The 19,233-nt window shown below is 42.7% G+C and overlaps 1 protein-coding gene across 1 annotated transcript in view; it reads left to right on the top strand.

Moving 5' to 3' along the window:
- The window catches only part of CAMKMT (calmodulin-lysine N-methyltransferase), a 984,732-nt gene that overhangs the window by 857,210 nt on the left and 108,289 nt on the right, over positions 1–19,233 (top strand). The window contains exon 8 of the mRNA XM_063918373.1: positions 18,958–19,032. Within this exon, the coding sequence (XP_063774443.1) occupies positions 18,958–19,032 (75 nt within the window). The remainder of the gene's footprint in view (positions 1–18,957; positions 19,033–19,233) is intronic.

Genomic DNA, 19,233 nt, shown 5'->3' on the forward strand with positions numbered 1-19,233 from the left:
TTTATTGACTCTAGAGCAATTAAAGGATGCTTTCCTTTATATGCGAGATGCTCAGAGGGATGTTTGTACTCTAGCATCAAGAGTAAGCGCGATGTCCATATCTGCCAGAAGAAGTTTATGGACGCGACAGTGGTCAGGTGATGCGGATTCCAAGAGGCATATGGAAGTATTGCCATATAAAGGAGAGGAATTGTTTGGGGTCGGTCTTTCGGACCTGGTGGCCACGGCAACTGCCGGCAAATCCACTTTTTTACCTCAGACCCCCTCCCAACAGAAAAAGACACCGTCTTTTCAGCCGCAGTCCTTTCGCTCCTATAAAAAGCGACCAAAAGGACAGTCTTATCTGCCGCGAGGCAGAGGAAAGGGTAAGAAAGGGCAGCAAGCAGCCCCTGCCCAGGAACAGAAGCCCGCCCCGGCTTCTACAAAGCCATCAGCATGACGCTGGGGCTTTACAAGCGGACTCAGGAACGGTGGGGGGTCGACTCAAGATTTTCAGCAATCAATGGGTTCACTCACAAGTGGACCCGTGGGTCCTGCAGATAGTATCTCAGGGTTACATGCTGGAGTTCGAAAGGTCTCCCCCTCGCCGGTTCCTAAAGTCTGCTTTACCAACGTCTCCCTCAGAAAGGACGTCGGTTTTGGAAGCCATTCACAAGCTGTATTCTCAGCAGGTGATAGTCAAGGTACCCCTCCTACAACAGGGAAAGGGGTATTATTCCACACTATTTGTGGTACCGAAACCGGACGGTTCGGTAAGGCCTATTCTAAATCTGAAATCCTTGAACCTGTACATAAAGAAATTCAAGTTCAAGATGGAGTCACTCAGAGCAGTGATAGCGAATCTGGAAGAAGGAGACTTCATGGTGTCCTTGGACATAAAAGATGCTTATCTACATGTCCCGATTTACCCCTCACACCAAGGGTATCTCAGGTTCGTGATACAAGACTGTCATTATCAGTTTCAAACGCTGCCGTTTGGGTTGTCCACGGCCCCTCGGGTCTTTACCAAGGTAATGACCGAAATGATGGTTCTTCTACGAAGAAAAGGCGTATTAATTATCCCTTACTTGGACGATCTCCTGATAAGGGCAAAGTCCAGAGAACAGCTGGAAGTCGGTGTAGCGCTAACACAAGTAGTGCTTCAGCAACACGGGTGGATTCTAAATCTTCCAAAATCTCAATTGACCCCGACAACACATCTGCTGTTCCTGGGCATGATTCTGGACACGGTTCAGAAAAAGGTATTTCTCCCGGAAGAGAAAGCAAGGGAGTTATCCGAACTTGTCAAGAACCTCCTAAAACCAGGAACTGTGTCAGTACATCAATGCACAAGAGTCCTGGGAAAGATGGTGGCTTCGTACGAAGCGATTCCATTCGGCAGATTCCATGCACGAACATTTCAGTGGGATCTGCTGGACAAATGGTCCGGATCGCATCTGCACATGCATCAGCGGATAACACTGTCACCGAGAACAAGGTTGTCTCTCCTGTGGTGGTTGCAGACTGCCCATCTGTTAGTGGGCCGCAGATTCGGCATACAGGACTGGGTCCTGGTGACTACGGATGCCAGCCTACGAGGTTGGGGAGCAGTCACAAAGGGAAGAAACTTCCAGGGCGTGTGGTCAAACCTGGAGACGTCTCTTCACATAAATATACTGGAGCTAAGAGCGATCTACAATGCTCTAAGCCTGGCAAAATCGCTGCTTCAGGGTCAGCCGGTGTTGATCCAGTCCGACAACATCACGGCAGTCGCCCACGTAAACCGACAAGGCGGCACGAGAAGCAGGAGTGCAATGGCAGAAGCTGCAAGGATTCTGCGCTGGGCGGAGAATCATGTCGTAGCACTGTCAGCAGTGTTCATCCCGGGAGTGGACAACTGGGAAGCAGATTTCCTCAGCAGACACGACCTTCACCCGGGAGAGTGGGGACTTCATCCAGAAGTTTTCCACATGATTGTGAACCGTTGGGAAAAACCAAAGGTGGACATGATGGCGTCTCGCCTCAACAAAAAATTGGACAGGTATTGCGCCAGGTCAAGAGACCCTCAGGCAATAGCTGTGGACGCTCTGGTAACACCGTGGGTGTACCAGTCAGTGTATGTGTTCCCTCCTCTGCCTCTCATACCAAAGGTACTGAGAATTATACGGAAAAGAGGAGTAAGAACAATACTGGTAGCTCCGGACTGGCCAAGAAGAACTTGGTATCCGGAACTTCAAGAGATGCTCACGGAGGATCCGTGGCCTCTACCTCTAAGAAGGGATCTGCTTCAGCAGGGACCTTGTATGTTCCAAGACTTACCGCGGCTGCGTTTGACGGCATGGCGGTTGAACGCCGGATTCTAAAAGAGAAGGGCATTCCTGAGGAAGTTATTCCTACTTTAATTAAAGCCAGGAAAGAAGTGACCGCACAACATTATCACCGCATTTGGAGAAAATATGTTGCGTGGTGTGAGGCCAAGAAGGCTCCAACGGAAGAATTTCAATTGGGTCGATTCTTACATTTCCTGCAAGCAGGATTGTCTATGGGCCTCAAATTGGGGTCCATTAAAGTTCAAATTTCGGCCTTATCAATTTTCTTCCAGAAGGAATTGGCGTCAGTGCCTGAAGTACAAACTTTTGTCAAAGGTGTACTACATATACAACCCCCAATAGTGCCTCCAGTGGCACCGTGGGATTTGAACGTGGTTCTAAATTTTCTCAAATCTCATTGGTTTGAGCCTTTAAAATCGGTAGATTTAAAATACCTTACATGGAAGGTAACCATGCTGTTGGCCCTGGCTTCAGCCAGGAGAGTTTCGGAGTTGGCAGCTTTGTCATACAAAAGCCCATATCTGATATTCCATTCGGACAGGGCAGAATTGAGGACACGTCCTCAATTTCTCCCTAAGGTGGTTTCGGCATTTCACTTGAACCAGCCTATTGTGGTGCCTGCGGCTACTAGCGACTTGGAGGACTCCAAGTTACTGGACGTTGTCAGAGCATTAAAAATATATATTTCAAGGACAGCTGGAGTCAGAAAATCTGACTCGTTGTTTACATTGTATGCACCCAACAAGTTGGGTGCTCCTGCGTCTAAACAGACGATTGCACGTTGGATATGTAGTACAATCCAACTTGCACATTCTGTGGCAGGCCTGCCACAGCCTAAATCTGTAAAGGCCCATTCCACAAGGAAAGTGGGCTCATCCTGGGCGGCTGCCCGAGGAGTCTCGGCATTACAACTTTGCCGAGCAGCTACGTGGTCAGGGGAGAACACGTTTGTAAAATTTTACAAATTTGATACTCTGGCTAAAGAGGACATGGAGTTCTCTCATTCGGTGCTGCAGAGTCATCCGCACTCTCCCGCCCGTTTGGGAGCTTTGGTATAATCCCCATGGTCCTGACGGAGTCCCAGCATCCACTAGGACGTTAGAGAAAATAAGAATTTACTTACCGATAATTCTATTTCTCATAGTCCGTAGTGGATGCTGGGCGCCCATCCCAAGTGCGGATTATCTGCAATGCTTGTACATAGTTATTGTTACAAAAATCGGGTTATTACTGTTGTGAGCCATCTGTTCAGAGGCTACTTCGTTTGTGTTATCATACTGTTAACTGGGTTCAGATCACAAGTTGTACGGTGTGATTGGTGTGGCTGGTATGAGTCTTACCCAGGATTCAAGATCCTTCCTTATTGTGTACGCTCGTCCGGGCACAGTACCTAACTGAGGCTTGGAGGAGGGTCATAGGGGGAGGAGCCAGTACGCACCATGTGACCTAAAAGCTTTTTTAGATGTGCCCTGTCTCCTGCGGAGCCCGCTATTCCCCATGGTCCTGACGGAGTCCCAGCATCCACTACGGACTATGAGAAATAGAATTATCGGTAAGTAAATTCTTATTTTTAATTAGAATAATTATTTGTAAAATATCTGCATATAAATCATACATGCCTACTCTCCCGCAATATGTGGGAGATTCACAATATTTCAGGCAGTCCTCTGCACCCACAGAAGAGTGGCTGGTTCTCCCGCTTCCTAGTGAAGAAGGGAGGATGGGAAGAAAATCACCTGAATCATGACGCCGGGCAAAGGTGGCATGGCTAAACATTGTGATTTGCATAATTTAGCCCTGCCCCCTACCTATAGACCCAGGAGAAGCAGCTTTCTCAGGATGGGGCTTAATGATGTGTAAGTTTGGCCCCACTCCCAGCAGGAGACAGAAAATGTCTGCCACCAATTTCTGTGACCGGATGCCACCGAAAGCCCTCACCGCCTCACGTCCCGTGTCACAGAATGGAGTTTAGGTCACACAGGACCTGGATGCTTACCATCAGTAACTGCCTGTTACTGACTCCACCCACTGTGCAGGGGGCAGGTACTATGCTGCCACCACCAGACTCCTCCTTGCCGTGGGGTCTGGAACCATGGTTCTGCTCTGTATGCGTCATCACGCTGTCTTACCACACCTGTGTGTCATTGACTGATCCCAACTAGTCGATTGCCCAAGCACACTAGCTGGCAGAAGGTCGAGCTTGGAGACGCTGGGTGTTACCCAAAACAGCCAAAGAACGAAGCTATGTTTGGCATAGCCCTGCAGGTCACAAGCTGAAGTGGTCATCTTGAAGCAGAGGATGTTTATTTGCTCAAATAGTTCTAAAAAGAACTCTTCCCTATTTCTAGTGGCAACAGCAATACAGCTGATTAAGTGCCAGCGTAAGCCACATTACGTGACCGAGAGAAAGGAGGTTTTGTCTTGATGTTTCCATGAGAATGGGGGTGGCTACCCGGCACACAGGATCACGGACTTTAGGAATTGTCTGTATAGGGATCAGCTGTGCGGGAACCAATAAAGGAGGACCTGGGGGGTTATATTGGTAGAAGCCTGTGAAAAGATTTTTATTCTGAACTTGAAACTTACCTTGAAAAAGAGGCATTGGTGCTTTTACGAACTGCAGATCCGGAACATCGGGGTGGCGGATTGCGGTGGCCAGGCCGGCTGTGTGAAGGGAGAAGAACAGTAACCATGAGGATTTGTCCAAGGCTGCAGCTGGGAGAATTGCTTTTGGGTTTAATAAGCGTTTAAGAACTGACATATGCCAGTTCTCTCCTCTAGCCGGTAATTGGCCCCTTTTCTCAGCTACTCTCGAATCTTTGTATTTTCTATGTGGATTGTTTTTAATTACTGTATGTCATGTATTAAATTGTGTCTTATTTTAAATGATATCACACTATATGCATACTCGTTTTTTTCGGTCCTACACATCCATTGAGGTGATATGAAGAATTGCATATGAGAGTTGGAAGTATATGCATCCTTATAAGATCTGACAGCGCTGGTGGAGTGGTATTATACATCTTTATATATACTGTACTTCAGTTTAGAGGTGGGAAAAACCTTTATATATAACTACACTGCCTGCTGCTGTGCACACTGCCAATTTTACCTCTACATTTTAAATTAGCAATACAGCAGATATTTACAGCAGAAGAAGATGGTATAATACCCCCTGAGACTCGCAGGCCTCCTCTTTTTATCCTACTCCAATACACATACCACACGTGGTAAGCCCACCCTGTTGTTCCCAACCAATCATTGTACAATCATGGGCTGGGCATGCACAAGGTCTCCTCACCTTTATCATTCTTCTCTATGAACAGTGGGGAGTGGTCAATCTCCTTTGACTGTCCCTCCCTGCAATGTTGGTACCCTCCCTGGAGTCATTCAGTCTAGGCTGGGGGAAGTTTTCCCGCCTAAACTACTTCCAGGAATTTGTTAGGGGACCTAGCTCACCATCTCAAGCCTGGATTTGAGCTCCAGAGATGAGCAGCCTAGATCCCCGGCCAGGGTCCCCAGGCTGTAGGAGGTGATCAGGGGGACAAAGCGGTCCCCGAAGAGGTCTGGGTTCTCCCTAGACCACCAGGAGACAAGTAAGTGCATTTTTACATTAAACACATTTTAAATACACTTCACATTTTTACACATAATTACATCCCGAGTCTGTGTCCTGCAGCAGACTCTAAGCAGGCACACACTGCAGCTGAGGACCTGCTTTCCCCAACTCACTGCTACCCATACACCTTTTAAATACATTAAAATACATTTTATTATAATCCCTTTTCAGTTTATGTGCTCAGCGCTGGGCTACTCTAGCCCTGAAGCCCAGGAAGTGCTTGGGCGCTCACAGCCCTGCAGCTCTGAGGCTCGGTCCCCTGCTGCAGCGGCTCCCCTGTGCCTGGCTACCCCCTTCCCTCCAGGGCATCTCTCAACCTTAGTGCCACGCCGTAGCCTCCGGAGGTGATCCGGGCTGCGGCACACCCCCCTAGCCCTGCTGCTGCCAGGGAGCTTGCGCTCTCCTTCCGAGCGGCGGCTTCCTCCTACTGTTATTCTGGGAAATCTGATGCCTGGTCAGGGAAGTGTGTCAACTTTGCAGATTTATGGGCAACTCTTTCTGGGACTCTTGCAGTTCTGCTAGTCAGCATTACTTCTGAAAGATGTTATGGTTAACACTTTTAAATCATTCAGTCAACTACTGTATGCAGATCTGTTCTGCTTCAGTCATTTGGTTTTAGATTTACTTATGTCAAGAATCTGCATTCTCTTAAAATTCAGCTCAAACAAACGTGATCTGCAAATTCTCCAAAGGACTTATATCCGCATACGTTTTTCACTCAATAATTGAGGGATATCTATGTTCAGAGGCAGCAAAGTAAACCCAGACCATGATTTGCCGCTTTTCCGTTATGTCATAAGTTCAAAAAAGTTTCCCCTTCTTTTTATCCACCCAGAAAATATTTTTCCAGTAGAATTCTGGATCATCCAGTTTGTCTTTAGTCAAGTTGGGCAGCAGTTTTCCTTTTAGAGAGACATGGTTTCCTTCTAGATACCTTCTCATAAACACCATTGTTGTTCAGTGTTCTCTTTATGGTTAACTCATGAAGATGTATATTAAACAATGCAAGAGGTCTGCAGGATTCATAACAAACTACTTCTCTGGGTTTATGTGTGGCAAGCAATAGTATAAAAGCCTTGACCTTGAACACCTTGAAAAAGTAACAGTCATTTAATTGGAAAAAGTATGAACGTCAAGAGCTAGCTCTTATGAACATTAAACATTCCTCCTGAGGTCCTCACTGACCTCTGTCTTTGTGTTTTTCAAGGACTGCCCATTGCAAGCATTAACTTGTCTACTATGTAAAATTGCTATATCTGACTGAACGATCCTCTTAATAATAGTTTCCATACTGTATATGATAGTGAGTGTTGGGTTGGGTCAGTGTTCAGTAAAGATTGGAAGAATGGTTATTTTTGTGTAATATTTGTACCCTCCATTCTATCTTTTTATTAGGACTTCATGATACAGGTAAGACCATAATTAATGGCGGAAAAAATATTAGAGACGAGATTATTTTACTGTTAAGCCTATGATTATGATTTATTGTTATACATTCCTATCAGTACAAATATTATCTACTGGAGAAAGTATAAGGTAAGCAGGCCTGTATTGTGCTGACCAGATTGGGCAATTACCCTGGGTTCAACAAGTAAGGACGTCCCATAGATCAGGACTTTTCTGGTTCTTCATCATTTTTGCTATATTTTATCATTTAGCATGCTTTATTTTAATTGTTTGGTTTTATAATTTTTTTTATAAACATCATTTTATTTTTTATCCAACTAAGTACTGTAGGCACCAAATTTTGTTTTCTATGATGGCTCTCTGTGTTTCGAACTCCGTTCCTGTCTAAAATAAGTATTGTTAAAGTGCCACCAATTTATGTTTTTAGATTTTCCAAAGATAGTGCTGTACAGTTTAACTGTGACCCATATTGATTGAGCAGCATTTTCGTAAACTATCATAGAGATAACCTACTTCCACTGCAATTTATGTCCTTAGAGATCCTGGTTTCTAAGCTTTTTGTAAAAGTTACTGAGTTTTACCAGCATTTCAACTAGAAATTCAGCAGATTTTTTTCATCATCTAATAGTTGTTTAATTTGCAGTTAGTGTATGTTATACCAATGCTGAAGAGGGGGGAAGTTGTCCTGCAGGAGAGATTCATTTGGTCTCTTCTCAGTTTTCTTTGGACATATAGAAATACCCAGCCTTCTTTGTGGCCCAGCCTACACAGCTTAGTGTAGAAATGTTGGTACTTTTATATGGATAGATTTCAAACGTGAGCAAAAATTTTAGTTGTAGGGCCAAATGTAATAGCCCACGATTTGCATAAGCTGGCGCAATTGCAGCTAGATAGTCATAGATTTTAAGCAGCAGTTATGTTGAATATATGCCTATTGGCAGAGTGTATCGTGTGTGTACAGAGTGCACATGAATGTTCTGGAACGGAGTGCGAGCAAGTATTGGCAATGCGAAATCGTACTCATTTATGGTGCATCTATGCTTCTAACTGTAGAGGCTGAACTGGAATCTAAAGAGCAGAGGACATGTCAGTGGAACTGCAGGCTAAGCATACCTGTTTCCAGGCATATCTAGTATAGGGTAGGTGCACTGATTTTGATGATAACTAGAAGCAGGCCAAGCATACACATATGGCCAAGGACATAGGCAAATGCAGGGGGGAAGGGGGGGGGGTATTCAGTTGGACAGAAACCCCCCCTTCCCCACAGTCTGGAAAGCTGCAGCAAATTTTCCTACCAAGGGGGTAATTCAAACCTGATCGTAGCAGCAAATTTGTTAGCAGATGGGCAAAACTATATGCACTGCAGGGTGGGCAGATATAACATGTGCAGAGAGAGTTAGATTTGGGTGGGGTGTGTTCAAACTGAAATCTAAATTGCAGTGTAAAAATAAAGCAGCCAGTATTTACCCTGCACAGAAACAAAATAACCCACCCAAATCTAACTCTCTCTGCAAATGTTATATCTGCCACACCTGCAGCGCACATGGTTTTGCCCAACTGCTAACAAATTTGCGGCTACAATCAGGTCTGAATTACCCCCCAAGTCTGCTGTGGGTGTGGATCTGAGTGCTCAATCACTGAACCAGAGAGAAAATCTGGTAAGTGACTTACTATGATCATTGTGCCTGCATATGTCTGTAGTACTGTATTACATAAACTGCACTTAGTTTGGGAAGGACTATACCGTGTTACATGCTACAGATGGAGCCACGCTAATCGCGGCTCCATCTGTGCCTGTGTGTGCCCAGCAAGACGGACAGCTGGGATCGAACAGGGCGCGCGTGCATCGTAGACGCACACGCGGTCCACTCACTTTGAATAGGAGCGTCGATCCTGCAATGTAGCCATGCTCAGTGAGCCTGGCTCCATCTGTAATTATGCATCCTTCATAGGCTGGCGAAAATCACTCTAAAATAAAACATTTGGAAACCCACCACCAGAAATGATGCGTTTCCCCCTCAAGGCATGACATGATGCATACAGGTCTGCATGTGGATATGTATACGCATTTTTTCTGTACACACAGTTCAGGATAACATAAACCAATTTCCGGCCAATACCTCATGACTGACCGGTTGCTATGATTTATATGATACTTGTCATTTGGTGTTTCTCCTATAAAGTGGCTTGTCAGGTCCTTGTATTTATATTTTAATGCCCCATCCACTAAATTTTTATTAATTAATCTGACTACTTTTGGGAAGTTCTTTCCTAGCTAAATCCTGATTACATTTGCCCCAGTGCACAACTCTACAAAGATACTTCAGTACTCAACTCAGTAGTCAGATAACTGTCCAGTCTCTCTCTTGCTCTGAAAGCAGGATATATGTCTATTACAGCAGGGGATATAGTAATTTGAGCTTAAGGGATAAGGGTTAAAGTCTGATAGATTTATTTTTCTAAACTAAAGTGATAGCACAATAAGACACAGCCTATGTTCTTAATGCAAAAGTCTGTATGTTCAGTATACTGTATTGGTTAGAGCTTTGTTACATAAATAATCCCCCCCATTATTATTGATAGTAAATCTAGGACTATGTTGGTAAACACTTGGAAAATCCCTTTTGTTAATGTCATTTTTTTTTTCTACATTTTTTTCTTTTTTACCTTTCTTCGAAATTATAATTATTGTCTTATTCCACTTGAGAAATCTTTTAGTGATCAGTTCAATACATGAAGGATGGATAATTGAAAAGTCACGAGAATGCGACAAGTTGAGTTTTAATGGGCACTGTAATTATATTCTGACACATTGAAAATCATATTAGTACACGTGAAAACGAGAACATATTTTCATTCATTAGGCTGTTATAAATGCATGGTACTTTCAATCATTAGTGGATTCAGTAGAATTACTTACGAAATAAAGACCCTGCACACGTTCCCCATTTATTACACTTGGGCGAGAAGAAAGAAGATTTGATCTAAAAGAAAAAAACATGTGTTATTTATTATATATATAGTGAGTAGATCTTGTTAGGGGGTGCCTTCTCCTAGGGTGGATGGGCACCACCAAACACATAGCACCTAGGAAAACTGCAAACCAGTCCAGGGTTTTCCGTTGGTAGTGAGAACCTGAGCCAAGCCCTGAGACATTTTATATCAGCCTCTTACAGGTGCAGACACTAATTAGCCTGCTTTCAGGCTGAAGCCCTAAAGACCCAAAATGACCTTTATGGGTGGAGCACTCCCTTCTCTCACACACAAATACCCCCTGGACCCCTTATCTGGCTTTGACTCAAAGGCCGAACTCTACTCAAGTCTGTTTAGTGGAAACAGACATTTCCTGGGGATTTAAATCACATAGTTAAAAAACCTGGGACAAATATCTTATTTTTATTTTATTTTATTACCAGTTATTTATATAGCGCACACATATTCCGCAGCGCTGTACAGAGAATATTTGTCCATTCACATCAGTCCCTGCCCCAGTGGAGCTTACATTCTATATTCCCTACCACATGTACACAGACACATTCACGCTAATGTTAATTTTGTTGGGAGCTAATTAACCTACCAGTATATTTTTGGATTGTGGGAGGAAACCGGAGTACCCGGAGGAAACCCACGCAAGTACGGGGAGAATATACAAACTCCGCACAGTTAGGGCCATGGTGGGAATCGAACCCATGACCTCAGTGCTGTGAGGCAGTAATGCTAACCATTACACCATCCGTACTGCCGCTTATTACTTTACATGTGCTTTTATCACACATTTGGGTATATATATATATATATATATATATATAACTATACTATCCTATTGGTAAATCTATAGAGATGTAAAGTTAAGATGTCTTAGGGGTATATTCAATTAAAGTCGGATCCATTCCGACATGTATTTGTCGGAATGGATCCGACAATCGCTATTCAATCCCATATAAAATTCAACTTTTCAAAGTCGAATTTAGATGGGACGCAGAGGAGGAGAGGGGGGCGAACCGCGGGGGGACAGCCAGCGGCAGCCAGAGGAGATCAGCGCTACAGAGTAGCGCTACAGCAGGATGTCACTCAGCCGCCCGACCTCACGGCAGCTTCCACCCGGCTCCAGCATGCTGCTGGAGCCGGGCGGAAGCTGCTGTGAGGTCGGTCGGCTGAGTGACATCCAGCTGCAGCGCTGATTATAGCGCTGATCTCCTGTATGTCCGCTGGCTGTCCCCCCGTCTCCCTGCAGCTCCCCCCCCACCCCTCGCCTCCTCTGGGTCCATCTCATTCCGACATCAATTTGATGTCGGATTGAGATGGTCGAAAATGGGGCAAAACCTGTCAGATTTGGCCCCGTTTTCGACATCAACACGTGGATCGGCAGCTATTCCGCCAATCCACGTGCTTTTCGACAAGTCGAATGCCTCGACTTGTCGAAAAGCTTTGAATAGGTCGAATCAGGATTCGACCTTAAAAAGTCGAAAACTGCCGTCTTTTCAACAGACGGCAGTTTTCGACTGCAATTGAATACACCCCTTAATGTAAGTAAATATGAATCCAAGTTTCTTGGCGTTACCTGAGGAGCACCTATAGCAGATACGGGAAAAAGTGACAGGACCATTTTTGTAGTCCATTACATTCTACCCACTGGAGGTGCAATCCAAATTTTGATCCAATTGTCTGTTTGGGCGTTATCGTTCACACAATGCAAGCTACGCATCGGTGATGATGTCATCATGTCAACCCCTTGTTCATCCCCTTAGGGGAGGTTTAGTAAAATACTAATTACGTAGTTTTACTATTTCCGACCTGAAGAATACCTATTTTAAATTTCAGCTTCCTAACATTTCAGAAAAATATATATATACAATTTTATTTCTTTTTTGTGCATTTCAATAAACGCTCTTGTTTCAGATCCAATCTTTGTAATATCAATCAGGAGCAAATTTCCTACCCAGTACTGATTTACATTAATGTAAGCCTTAAGGTCACTTGACATTATTTGAGTGTATTTCAATATATGGAGAAACAGGCGCATTATAGTGAATAATAGATTTCAACCTCATGCTGGGAAGCAAGATTATGTTTTCAAAGGACATAATTTTGTTTACTGGGTGTTATTAATCTCCAATTAAAATATTGCTCAACTTTCCTAATGTTTATATATTTTAACTGAAAGTGGTCATGTTTTTATATATGTTAACATTTCATGCTTCAGTCTAAGAATAAATAGACTCTGTTGCAATAAAATATAGAGAATTAAATGCATTTTGTTAACTGAGCTGGAATTCGGTTACACGCTGATTCTGATGGGAGATAGAGGATTTTATTGAAAATAAACACAATGCCAAAGCTCAGATTACTATTGTCAGTTTTAATTTTTTTGGTCCATGAGGCTTAGATTCCAGCTTTGGGTACTTAGCTGGCTGCTCGTTTCAAAAACATCTTTATTCAAAAAATGTTGGCATCTTTATTTGCTGTCTGCTGCACCAATGCATGGCAGCAACACTTGGACACTGTCACATCCCATATGGATATTTAACAATATTTGTGTTCAAAATAAAGCTTACGGAACACTCCTTTGATGGAGCTATATGGGTTTTGATAGTTTTTTTTATTTTTATTATTGATATGCACAAAACTATCACTCGGGCAGATGTATCAAGCCTGGAGAAGTGATAAAGCAGTGATAAGTGCAAGGTGATAACGCACCAGCCAATCTATTCCAATATTTAAATTGACAGTTAGGAGCTGATTGGCTGGTGCGTTATCACCTTCTGTTTATCACTGCTTTATCACTTCTCCAGGCTTAATACATCTGCCCCTCAGTGTCTTCAGGGGAAATAAATGGAAATGGATACTTTTTGGTTTACAAATTGGGACGTTTTAGTCGCTGTGATAAGTTCTACGATTGGGACCCTTCTTGGTAATAGTGAGAAGTAATGTGAGTGCATTGAGATCACATTCATTTATGCCTTACCCCCCTCAGTCGCACTACTGCACATGTGCCGATGGATGTCTGTTTCTCTGCAACCCTCAACTGGTGGGGAGGGATCCTTCTCACCCCCAAAAAATCTGAGAATTGTAGCCAATCAGCTAGGTAACACAGGGTAACACAATCTAGAAATGACATCAACAGCCAGATACAAGTTCCAGAATGCTTTGCTTTTCAGAGCTTGGTAAATCTGGCAGTACAGCCTCCATATGGGAGGCTTCTGCTGCTGCTGCTGCTGCTGCTGCTGCTGCTGCTGCTGCTGCTGCTGCTGCTGCTGCTGCTGCGAGTGGAGGAACCCTCGTTGTTACACTATGTAAAAACGGTTATTAGTTCACTCATTAAGTTACTGTTTTGATACTATGGTGCTAATATAGAGCTGGATGTATTTGCGCTCCAAATCTAAATGAAAAAGCAAAGAAAAGCTTTATTAGTGAATTATATGTTCAGTCAGTGGCATCTCAAGATCCAACTCTGGAACAATGGCATTTAAGCCTGACGTATGTCAGGCATACAAGTGTGTACACTTACACCCAGTGGCTAGAAAGTGATCATCATCATCACTTATTAATGCACCAGCCGTCAAGCCCCTGCTTGAACACACACTTACTGAACTTGTCCTACACTTGTATGCCCAAATTCCACCCCTGTAGATGCAAAAACTGTGCTGAAGAGTAACGATGTCATAAATATCATTGTTTAATGTGCTACAATGCCTGTGTCTGCATTACACTTCAGAGTCTTATACTGTATCTAGACCTGCGTGTGCTTTGGCACCTATTCACTATGAGGAGATGAGTGAGCTTATGCCTCTGAAACTGATACACAGATGTTAGAGGATGTTGCCAGAGAACAGCACTACATAGCACAGTAAACATGGGGCTACATTAACTTGAATTTACTTTGATGTATTTTTTATCTAAGATCAAAGAAAATGTTTTATATTAAAGGTCATTTGATTGCAAAATATGTGGGTGATGAATACTTTTTTGCTGGTACAATTGATAGAGCAAACTTGTATGATGTATTGCAGGGTAAAGATGTGTATGATGAAACAGAACTGCACCCTATTACCACTTTAAGACTTTATTTTCCAAAATTGTGAGAAAGAGGTGACATTGGGGCTATTTTAATTAAATGTCACTTTTGTAGAGGGCAGAGTTTATTACATCAGTCAGAATATGGCTAGATATGTTCTCTCTTGTGTAAGGTGCTATTGCAGTATCTTCGAAATCAGGCTTCCTCAACTTCAAAACATGTACAAAAACCCAGTTTTGTTGCAGCATAGGAAAAAGCTCTTTGTCTGCCGCAGGGAATGTCTACTCTACTTGTGTCTTTTCTACTTTTTGGGCCAGATTCAAATCTTTCACCCTCCGTCCCTCCCCCTGAGGTAGCAAGCTGAAATGCGTGTGAAGAGATCCGTTTGGGTGCCCAAATGGGTCTCTTCACGATTGTGCCCATTACTTTAGTCGGGTTTAGGCGCTTGATGCACCTAAACCAAACTGTAATGAGCGCGATAACGGGGCACATTTGCATATCGCCCCACGATCTTCCGTCACTTTAGACGGGAGATAGCGGATGCGATATCCTTTGTATCCGGCCCTTTGAATCACATTCTAGTTTTTGCATGTATGTGCGTAACATGGCAGATTCATCAAGCCAGTAGCGTGCGGTGGGGTGAGGCGGAGCCTTTCCTGCAACACTAACATTTACACCAGAGGTTTGACTATATAATGTATATGAGAAATACAAATAATATATTATAAATATCTTATTTTTATTATTGTAATGATTTTTATGGTCAAATATCTGGAGTAAAAAGTCTATTGCAGGTGAGGCAGTGCCTCACTTGCTTATCTTTCCCACACATCTCTGATCAAAACTTCCCAAATTTTCAGCATTATAAACTGCTGCACCTGCGTATAATGACCACATGAATCCTTTGGCTCATATATTGTGTGTAAATCTGGCTCTGGTACTAGGCAGTGCGTCCTGAGCCATTTACCTCACTGCACGTCCCATAATAGCCTAACACCCTACCAATATTTTGCACCCATGTAATTTTGGGGCCACAGTTTAATGAACTTTTCCGTATTTTTTCCGCAAAAGGCTCTGACCTATTGCTACAAAATCCAGAGGCAAAGCCAGACTTTTACGCTTTCCTAAATGACCATTATTAGAAAAAAAAAAAAAGTTGGAGCATGGAGAAAAGAGGCTTTATTAAGAAATATGTGAGACAAAGAGACCCAAAATGTCAGTGATGCAGCAATTGATAAAGCAGGTGCTCCAGAGCTTATGTTGTCACCAGGTTTCTTTGTAAAGTTCTCCTCTGGTTACAACTTCCAGCTGTTAAATGGATCACCTATGTGACTACAGTATATCCTGTACAAAGAGTCAGCATGGTCATGGACAATTACATAAGGCTTAATTATGGATTGAAGCTTTACAAAGGCCAGCAGGTACCATATGGGAGGAGGAGCCGATTTGTCTCATGTTCACTGAAGCTTCATCTCTATAACCACAATTCTAATGTTATAACACTGTAACTTGCTGGCCTTGTTATTATTCTTTGAATGATCAATGTAACACCTAGAGCCTTCAGCATTCAAGCTTTATGAACAACAAACACCTAAATATATACAGTGAGCGCTCTGAATCAAATAGGCAATTAATTAGTAATGTGAAGTATTGCTTTGGCTTAATTTTAAACAAATGAGTGATGTCTACCCCCATAGTTTTTTTTTGTACATTTTTTTTGAATTATTCAGTTCTTATTCCTGAATCAAGACTGCAGCAAATGACACTACCCTTTCATTGACTACTTGGCTATTTAGAACTGATTAGGTCCAATACGGTCTCTCCTCTTTTGATTGTAAAGGCAGTAGAACTCGCAAGTATATCTTAGTTATGGTGAAAGAAGTCCATCAGGGGAGGAGTGCCTAAGAAGCAGAGATGGTACTTAGTTGCATACCTAGAACTTTGTGGGACCTCACTACTTCTAGAGAGATATCTCTGCAGCATTTCACCAGAATGGCATTCCCGGTACTACCCTGGAGACAGTCTTACTACTGCCTATCATTTTAATGCATTAACATCCTCAATTCTCTTCATCTTCACATCACAATCATCTCCTTCCATCATAGTCATTTGCCCCATATTATAATATTCATCAACCACTTTCAATGGCATTAGCCAAATGAGAGGTATATCTATAATCGGTTATGGGTGTGTGGTGCTCATTGGCTCCTGGGTCAAGTGGGAACCTGCACCTAGAGCAGACCACATGTTGTGCCTGCAGTGGATTTCCAGCCAACTTTTACTGTTAAACATTACGCTACTGCTGAGTATAGTAAAGACTCTGGAACTTTGCCTGGGCTTTTTCTAATCTCCGTGCATTCACATTCACATGATGGCTAAAAGTAGGGGGAGAGGGGACTGTGTGGAGGGAATGAGTGCTGCACATGGATTTCTCCCTAGGTGTTTATAAACCTGTGTGCAGGAAGATGGGCCTCAAAGCAACTGCTCCCATTATAGCTACGCCACTGGTGGTACTAAAGGATTATAACACAAAAAAGCTAGTGTTTGTTCAGCATTTATATTGTTTCTGCTGTATTTTCATCCTTTTTGTTGTGTTAAAAACAGGTACAAAGTTTTATCCCATGTAAGATAAACTGGGTATCGTTGGGCACTTGTAGGGGTGCCATGAGTTGTTGGTCCAGGGCCAAATAAAAATAATAATGGTTAGTGTGATTGCTATTCACCAGCACTGGTTTTGCCTATAATAAAATATGTGGCCAAACAGAAGTGCACCACCACATAATTGAAGCTAGTATATCAGGTTAGCACTATTTACTTATTTTGATTTTATATATATATGTGTGTGTGTGTGTGTGTGTGTGTGTGTGTGTGTGTGTGTGTGTGTGTGTGTGTGTGTGTGTGTGTGTATCTTTGAATCTGGCCCACAATTTTTGAACAAAAACATATATGAATACAATTATTTGCTTTAAGTATGTGTAATATACTGTATGTGTTTGTAATTCACAGATTATTATAAGATATTTTTGTGAAAATACAGCCACACTGACATTGGATAAACAAGGGCAAAATATAGTTATTCATTAAGCACTTCAGGGGGCATATGTATCAATAAAGTGGAGAGAGATAAAGTACCAACCAATCAGCTCCTGTCTTTTTACTGGCTGTGTTTGAAAAATGACAGGAGCTGGTTGGTTGGTGCGTTATCTCTCTCCTCCACTGTATCACTCCAAGCAATGATGCATCCCGCCTCAAGAACCATGGACTTGATTTATAGGAGTACGCAAATCAGATAGTTTACATACTACTCCAAGTAACAGCAGTGAAGCGAACTGCGTCCACCTATATCTATACCTATATCAGCTCCTATATCTGAAAAGATTTTTATCCTCCATTAACGCTATGCATTACATCAAAAGGATCAGTTCTGCCAACCTGCGCAGTTACCAGTCTTTTGCCGCATCATAAAATGTGTGCGTTGCCAAATTGCAGACTGAACTTATGCATCAAGTTATCTGCATAAAATCCATTTTTATTTCTTTTAAACAAAATTACTCATTTTCTAAAATTCAGTGGCATTAACCAGGTGCTTTTTATACAGAAAAATTATTATCTGATTTTCTGTTTTATTTCTGCAGCGCAGAGACACATTTTGAGCCTTGGTAGCTAACTGTTGAAAATACGTGATTGTATCATGTAGAGAAAATTGTTATAGCTGCCAGAGCCACATAGTGAAGTGAAAGTGGAGCTATTCTTTAGGATCTTCGAGTCAGTCACTGAAGATGATTTTTTCAAAATACCTCTGCTTACGGTTATTTTTAATCTGATAGCTAACTAACACAGTTGAGTGGCATTGAAATAAAGTGCAATGACTGATGCCTTTAGTGTAAACATTCCTCCCACCTATTCAAAGCTTTTATGAGCTTTAGTTTTTGGCTGCAGGTTCTAAATGGGAAGATTCATTAAACAGTGTTAGGACACACAAAAATAACTCTCTTCCGTACTTTGGGCCTGATTTAGAGTTGTTCGCAATGCTGATACTTACGGAGTTGAACGATTATTGTTAACCTGCGCATGCCTCTAAGTCGTGCTGTGCACGTGGAAAGAGACATTATCAATGTCAGTCAGGAAGTTTTTTGGGGAGGTAACAGGAGTGGTGGAAAAACGCAAGCGTATCATGACTATTTTTGGGGTGGAAAACATAGCGCCGGCATCTCAGTACATGTGCCCATTCTGCGAGACCTAAGGGCTACTCAGGTTATCGAAGCATCTGCGACTAAGACTGCGTCTTTGCATGCATCTAATAGTATTTGCGATGCCGCCTGGGGATGTCTCAATACAAGTCCCGGCATCTGCAGCGTTTGAATATTTTTGCACAGTAGCTGCATGCGAAGACGCAGCTGTGAATGCATCAGGGTACAACAGAATCAGGCCCTTTATCACTTGATTCCTTAAGGACCTGTTAAAACTGGTCATACAGTACGATTTGTTTGCAAATATCCTATTTGCTTTTAACACTACTGAAGTGAATGTCATCAAAACATCTCTGCTGTTAAAAATGCTAAATATTAAAATTACTTTTTTGTGATTTCCCCCCCCCCCTCTTTTAGCGTTTTACGATGGGATAATGAGACAGATGTCTCTCAACTGGAAGGACATTTTGACATTGTTATGTGTGCTGACTGGTAAGTACATAGAAATGGTAACTCATGTAAGGAGGGGGGGGGATAGATTTGTTGAAATAATTGCGTTGCTCTGCTCTCTGACGGCTGAACAAAGTCAACAAATGAAGCACTAAACCGTCTTAACCTCAACAAATTAATATTCATCTCTATGTGACAGTCATGAGGTAGTCTTCTATCAGAGAGTAACTTCTACCACATTAT

Source organism: Pseudophryne corroboree, chromosome 4, assembly GCF_028390025.1.
Source record: "Pseudophryne corroboree isolate aPseCor3 chromosome 4, aPseCor3.hap2, whole genome shotgun sequence".
Taxonomy (NCBI): Eukaryota; Metazoa; Chordata; class Amphibia; order Anura; family Myobatrachidae; genus Pseudophryne; species Pseudophryne corroboree.